This window comes from Lepidothrix coronata, unplaced genomic scaffold (assembly GCF_001604755.1).
Source record: "Lepidothrix coronata isolate B3197 unplaced genomic scaffold, Lepidothrix_coronata-1.0 Scaffold279, whole genome shotgun sequence".
NCBI lineage: Eukaryota > Metazoa > Chordata > Aves > Passeriformes > Pipridae > Lepidothrix > Lepidothrix coronata.
This window is the reverse complement of record NW_016690459.1, coordinates 226749-234008: the sequence shown is the minus strand read 5'-3', so window position 1 is coordinate 234008 and position 7260 is coordinate 226749. Positions and strand designations below refer to the sequence as shown.

Here is a 7260-nt window from a genome sequence, read left to right as displayed (position 1 = left end):
GTTTTTTTAATTCCTTGATGTGTTTACTCACAGCTGTAGATACTCTTCCCCATGGGAAAGGTATTTTCCAGTGCTCAGGAGAAGGAAATTTCCTTCCATTAGGAGATTTTAGATTTTGTTCCATATGTGCCTGGAGAGGCTTTGGAGAGGTGGTTTAACTTTGCTGTGTACCTGAGGAAATAAAGTTATTTCCTCAACCCCTCTGATGACTTGGGAAGGGGTTTTAATTGTTAAATAAGGAATGGCTGTTCAGTGCAAAGTGTGTCATGGAGAAAAGCTTCTAGAACAATGCTGTCATTTTGGGTTTCTGTCAGGGCAAAAAGGGAGGAGGAATTTCAGCTCCTTGACAGAGTGACTTTAATTTCCTTTTGATTGAGCAGCAGAGTCTTCACTCCCCTTGCAGGGTTGGGATGAGATGCTGCTCATTTGGGGGTGACAACAAATGTCAGGGTGACTTTTCTTTGTTTTTGTAAAATTCTTTGCCTCCCCAGCCAGGGCAGGGTGGTGTGGTGCCCTCCCACTCAGTTTGGGTTGTGTTCTTTGGGGTGGCAGAGCCCTGGTGGAAGCTGGCCCGTGCCCAGGAGCTGCAGTGGGTGAAGGATGCTGAGGGATCCCATGAAGTCCTGGAGCGACAGCCAGTCAGACCTGTACAGCAGCGACCAGGAGGAGGAGGAGCAGATGATTTTTGGGGAAAATGAAGATGATTTGGAAGAGATGATGGACTTAAGTGACTTGCCTACCTCCCTCTTTGCTTGCAGTGTCCACGAAGCTGTGTTTGAGGTGCAGGAGGAAAAGGTAAGGCGGGAGGAGGGTGTGGGGTTGGAAGTGCAGCTGCAGCTATTGAACGTTTTTGTCTGGATTTTCAGTGTATTAATGCTTGTTATAACTGAGGGAACAACCCAACCCAAAGTGTTTTCCTGGGAAGCTCAGAGCAGCATGAGTAGAGTTACCAAAGAGCAGATAATACCACTCTTCCCTGGCCTTTGAAATTGTTAGTGGATACACGGTGCTGTGATGTGAATTTTTGGAGATCTGCACTTCGAGTTTCTCTCACTAGGTGGCAGTTTGTGTATTCCGAGCTTTTGGTCTCTGCTCACATCCAGGTGCTCTTGGAATTTCAGATTTAACTCTGGGACAAAGTTGCTGCACTGAACACGGGTTTACAGGGTAACTGAGGGAGGTGTGGAATGGGCAGGTGGAGGGGATGAAGGAACTGGATGGGATTTGGGAGGGGAAAGTGAAAGGACAGTGTGTTTTCCCAGAGAGAAAACGTTCATTTTGTGTCTGGAGAATGTTTGTACTTCATCTCTAGGAAAGGTTTGAAGCCCTTTTCACAGTCTATGACGACCAAGTGACATTCCAGTTGTTTAAGAGCTTCAGAAGGGTGAGGATAAACTTCAGCAATCCCGAGGCAGCAGCGAGAGCACGGATAGAGCTGCACGAAACAGACTTCAGTGGGAAGAAGCTGAAGCTTTACTTTGCACAGGTGTGATGGAACAAAGATGTTGTGCCTGTGTCCCTGTCCCTTTATTCCTCCTTTGTCCCAGAGTTCCATTTGTGACAACCATCAGAAGTCACCTCCAGCCTCGTTGTCCTGCACTGAGCCGTGTCAGGGAGTCACTGGCAGGGATAAAATTCACCCTTTAGGGGCAGTTTTGCTGTTCCTACCCAAACAGAAATGTGCTGAAAGGAAAGAAGTGGATGCAAAATGTTCCATATAACAGATGCTCTGCAGGGATGTTGTTGCTGGATCAGCACTGGCAGCACTTGCACAGGCCAAGTTCTGAACTGCAGCGTTTCCCTGGGGGAAATTATGTTTAAAGCTGGGCTGAATGGAGCATTGCTAAAGCAGAGGGTGGAAAAGCATTAGTGGGGAAGGGACTAAATAAAGAGGGAATTAATATTTGCCATCTGTGTCTCCTGGTTTTGCCTTCAGGTGCAGGTATCCAGCGAAATAGGTGACAAGTCCTACCTCCTCCCTCCACAACCTGTCAAACAGTTCCTGATTTCCCCCCCTGCCTCTCCACCAGTTGGGTGGAAACAGAGTGAAGATGCAACTCCCCTGATAAACTATGACTTGCTGTGTGCTGTCTCCAAGCTGGGACCAGGTGGGAACACTGACCTGCTTTTGCTGTGATGCTTAACTTTAAAAAATGGTTATAGAGGGATTTTATCTCCTTATCTTTGTGTGAGAAGAAACTTGGTCTCTTTTATGTGATGTTTCTTCCTTGAATGAAATGATCCATCACTTTTTTTACTTAATTAGTTAATTGGTTGAAAGAGTAGCACAGACTGGCCTGTGTGGTACTGGCTCCATCACATCCATATATTGAATTCTGTCAGAGTCTCAGCATTAAGGAACAAACTATAAAAGAGGCATGAGAACTTCAGTCTCATGCAGATGGGCAGCTCAAGTTACTAAGGATCTAGAGATGCTAATATGTACTTTTTGGGTTTAATCATCATCTTTCTGAGCCTTCCTGGGAAACATGGTGTTTGCTCTCTGTGAAAAACAGGAAATACGGAGGCTTAACCTTTTCGAGTGCTTTTGTGGGTTTTCATTTACAAATGCCACACAAAATGTACAGCATAAATGATGCCACTTAAAAACGCCTGTGCTGCCTGTGCTTTGATGTCTTCAGTGGCTCCTGAGGGTCTTTAGCATCCCTTCCTTGCTTTAAATACCGGTTGAAAGGCTGATTGTATTCGAAGGGCCGATGTAACTATTTTAAAGAGGCTCAGTGAAGTGTGGAGGCTGAGCAAACCGAAGAGGAACATTTGGTTGTGCCGCTGGGGATATTGAGGAGCTTTTGAGGTTAAATGCTTTGCCCTGGGGGTGCTTTAGCCCGGTTTTTGTTTGCTGCTCCCAGGGGAGAAGTACGAGCTGCACGCGGGGACAGACTCCACCCCCAGCGTCGTCGTCCACGTGTGCGAGAGCGAGACGGAGGAGGAGGAGGAGATCAAAAACCCCAGACAGAAGATCCTGCAGACCCGGCGCCCAGACCCCCCCCCGACCATCCTGGGCGACTCCAAGGCCTTCGAGTGTGCCCTGGAGGTGGGGGGGACCATGCACTGCTAGAGCTGGGCTGCTCCAGGGGCTACCAACACCAGACACTCCTGAGTCCATGTGTCGATGTCTGTGCTGCTGCTGCTGTAGCGACAACAGATCTGACTTGTAGTTGTCTCTCATGCTCAAGAGTTTGGATGCCAATGCTCTGAAAAGCACTTTAATTTTAGGGACTAGTCCCTCCCCCACCCCCCCGAGTGTAGCAAATCCACCTGACTTGAAATAGTGACAATTAGGGAGTCTGGTTGTGTTTTGGGTTTGGTTTTTTAAGATGTTACTCTTTTTTGTTTCTGTTGTACAGTGTGATGTACCAAGTGCTGAAATAATCTCTTGCTGTCGTGACTGGGTTCCAGAAAGCTCCTTGCACAGCAACTTAAAGCTGATCTGTGCTGGTCCAACAGCTTCCAGTTAATATAGTGTTAAACACAAGTGAAATGCACTCTTTGTGCTAAAACTCCTTCCCAGCTGAGGTGGGGATTAACCTTTGCTTTCCTCAGAAACGCCAAGTACGTGTTTGTGATTTGACACATGAGGCACAAACACAGGGATGGAGCTGAACTCAGCTGGGTTTGGTGGCTGCACGGGGGAAGAGCCACACACTGAGTCCCTCACCAACACTCCTGCTCTGAGCTCTGGGTGGTGCACTGCTGGTTTGCACTGACACCTAATTAGGAGTTAATTACAGTAGGTAGATTAAAATATGGGTCCAGCAGCTGAATGGGTTGTGTCTGATCCTCTCTGAACATGTCCAGTCCTGGAGGCGGCTCCTGGGCCGGATAAGGCAGTGACTGTTAGGTCATGTCAGGAGATAAGATGCTGAGGGTTAATTTTTAACTTCTCCAGTCTGTTTTGTATTCTCAAAGACAATCAGTTGCCTGGCTTAGCCAGTTCTTATGCAGTTTCAGCCCTTGTTTGCTGTTTTCCTGTGTGGCATCCTGCGTGTCTGGCAGAGCATCTGCTGCCTCTGAGAGCAGGGTGCATCTTTTAGAATACAGAGCTTTAATTTTGTGATCTTGTGTTAAGTGTTTTTTAGTAGGAGGAAAATATGCCTTGGTATAACAACACCTGTTCCTGTGCTTTTATGCTATTTTATAGCCAAACTTTTTTAGTCTAGACAGATTCTTCTTTTTTTTTTTTTTTCTATTTCAGAGGATAAAATGATTTGTGAACAAACCAGGCTGCTGATGTTTGTGTGTAAGAAATCATTTGAGTCGTTCAGAAATTCAGATTTTTCGGGTTCATTTTAGTGTGGTTCAGTCGTTCATGACGTGCTTATTGAACTTTCCAAAGTGTTCTCACTTGGCTGACAGCAGAGAGAAAAGGAATGGTCAGGGATTCACATGGATGGAGCAGCTTCCAGCTCTTGTGTTGTCCTGGATTGTGATCCCTCCCACCACCAGCTTCACGTTGCAAAGTGGGATCCTGCAGGCAGGTCCTTGTTCCAGAGGCAGGAATAGTAGAGATTAAAAAGGTAGGAAAATGGGGTTTGTTCACCTTGCCTCCACAGGTGTGATATTTATGTATCTCTTCAGGTATTAAAATCACTCAAAGACCAACTTCTCTGTCTCACTGTTCTGTGGTACCGAAACAAAGGGGAAAAACCCAACAAAAACCTGTGTTACCCATCAGGCTTGTGGATTTTTAAAATTCCAGAAGCCCTGTCTGGATTCTCTGTGTTGTTTATGTTTTGTGAGCTGTTTGATCTCTGCCCCACTGTAGAAGGTGCTGTGAGTAGGAATAAGTGGAAAACCCTCAGAAACAGTTTTCTAAGGCAAAGCAAGTGTGATGTTGTCGATGTGTAAACGTGTAAAATGTGGAACATTCCAGCACTTCTCATTGTGTAAAGACACTTAAAATAAAACAGTGCAGTGCCATTCACACTTGGGATTTTAGCTGTTTTCCAGAGGTTGGACCAAGTTTGATATGTAAGATTTTTAATGGCGGTGTCTGCCTTGAGTGAACGCTCCCGATAACTGTTTGTGGTTTTCCATGTGGAAATTATCAGGGAAGTGAAGAAGTTGGGGGTTTCTGCAGAAATATCCTGGGAGCTGCTGGGCTGCAGGAGGGACTGAGGGTGTTTTTGGTGGGTTTGGGGGCCTCTCACAGCCCAGGTCAGTCCTCAGGGGAGTTTGACACTTGGGCCAGTCCTGAGCTCTGCGAAGATTTTGTTGCAATTAAGAGAAATATTTCCTTGCTTTCAAAAAATCTCCCAAGACCCATTTCCACAGGAGAGAAAGGGCCAGACTTTACAGAAATAATATGGGATGCACTGATCCACAAAACTAAACCATGGGCTTTTGTCCTGGGTGACATCAGGAGCAGGTGAGTCCTGGCCATGGGTCGGTACCAGAAGTGGCTCTGGTCACTCCAGGGTGACACCCTGCCTTGGGAGTGAATGAACTTCAACTCTGCTTTGTTTACTGCGTGCCATGACTCGGTGACAACCACCAGAACCTGTTTCTCTGAATCACTGACCTGCTGCTGGGTGCTATTTTTAGCAGCAGGGCTGGCACAGGGGCACCAGCTCGGCCCTTTCCGAGCCTGCACTTTGTATAAATAAATACCCCAGATCCCTTTAAAGCCTCCTCGAGAAGCAGCTGAAATGTGTGGTGTTTCTCTGGGCCTGTGTCTTCTGGATTTACAGTTGCTGAGGGTGGTTTGGTTTTATTTCCCAACAGCTGAGAACAAGCCCTGTTTTTGCAAACTTGCAATTACAACTCCTGGTTCTACCTCTTTGCTGAACTGCTTCCCCTGGAAAGGCCTCATGGATAAAATGCCTATTGCTTCATTTATTCCTTGAAAGGTTTCACTTCCATTTTTGTCTGCTTTTGGATTATTTAGCCCAGAACAGAAGATTGTTATGTTCATCTTGCCAGGCTTTGTTTACTTGCTCTGCTCTGAGTGGAAAACTTGCTGGGAGAGATTTATGGTCCAGTGTGTGTTTAATGTGGAAGGAGACCCCAGCCAAGCCTCATTCCCTTGGAGAAAATGCAGAGCAGGATAAAACACTCCTTCTCCTGTAGGTATTGCCCCTGCAGCCCGAGGGGGTGTGACACAGGGCTGGCCCTGACCTCACACTCAGCTCCAGGAAGGTTTCACAGGCTCTGTTTAATTTATCTCAATTAAAAAAGACCAGGACTGGAGTTGTGTCTTGCCGTGTGCCCATCTGAGTGGAGGGATGGGTGGGACCTTGGGCTTTTTTGGGCATTTTAGCTTTAGGTTGTGTTTGTGCTGAGTCCCACTAAAAACACACCGTGTTCCAATGTTACCTGATGTGTTAAAATCCTCCTCTGAACGAGGGCTCTCGCGTTTTTAACACCTTGGCTTGTTCAGGCTTGTGGAAGGGAATGTTTGATTTCCCTGCTGCACTGAACATATCCCAGCTATCAGCAGTCCCAGGGTGAGGCAGTGGGAAGGACACTCCTGGTTTGCTGTTACATAAAATAGCAAAATACCAAATTGTGTGTCCTTTGTGACTGTGCAGGACCGTGTCCCTGTCGGGACAGCTCGGCCCAGCAGGCAGGGCCTGGGCTGTGCTCTCCTGCTGGGACAGGTCCCCTCAGCTCAGCTCCAGCCCTTGCAGGGCTGTCTGGGAATGGCTTTTGAGGCTGTGGGGATGTGTAGAGTTCTGAGGTCCTGGTTTCACAACACAGTTCCAGACGCTAATAATGAATTTCTGGTCAGTCTGTTGCAATATCTTTGCTCTCCCTTTGTTCTCTCTTTGTTCTCACTAAGACAGTCCCAGGCCCTGCCCTGCTCAGTGCAGGAAACGTAACCAGTGGTGCTGTGAACTGCCCTGGTGTTCCAGGAGGAGTCCAGACCTTCTCCATGATTAAATTCGGGGAATTTATCTTCCTTAGGGCTTCTGTAAGGCTGTAGCAGCCCTTGTAGTTAACTGAGAGTCCTGTTACGTCTTTCAGCACTCACTGACTCTGTCAGGATTGTTCTGGAGCACCCCAGTGTCTCCTTTTGTCCTCCTCTAACAGGAATGGATCAGGATTGGTGGCTGAGGAGCTGTAAACTGGGTAACTGGTGTTGGCAGCAGAGCTTTATACACAACAGTGTATAAACATTTATATGTATTTACACATTTAACGGTGTATAAACCCAGCATGTGGGTTTATTACTGCAGCTAATGGTAAAGGGCTACAAATTCAGGACCTGGTGAGGGATTTCTTCCCAAGCAAACACTT

At 46.9% G+C, this 7260-nt stretch overlaps 1 protein-coding gene across 2 annotated transcripts in view; it reads left to right on the top strand.

The window, feature by feature from the left end:
- The window catches only part of RCAN3 (RCAN family member 3), an 8864-nt gene extending 3921 nt beyond the window's left edge, over positions 1-4943 (top strand). Inside the window, exons 2-5 of one of the 2 annotated variants that reach the window (XM_017836591.1) lie at positions 553-795; positions 1313-1486; positions 1937-2108; positions 2871-4943. In XM_017836591.1, the coding sequence (XP_017692080.1) occupies positions 601-795; positions 1313-1486; positions 1937-2108; positions 2871-3079 (750 nt within the window). In that variant the 5' untranslated portion in view covers positions 553-600 and the 3' untranslated portion in view covers positions 3080-4943. Of the gene's footprint in view, positions 1-539; positions 796-1312; positions 1487-1936; positions 2109-2870 lie in introns of both variants that reach the window. The other variant, XM_017836590.1, reaches the window with a different exon arrangement.
- Positions 4944-7260: the final 2317 nt, after the last annotated feature.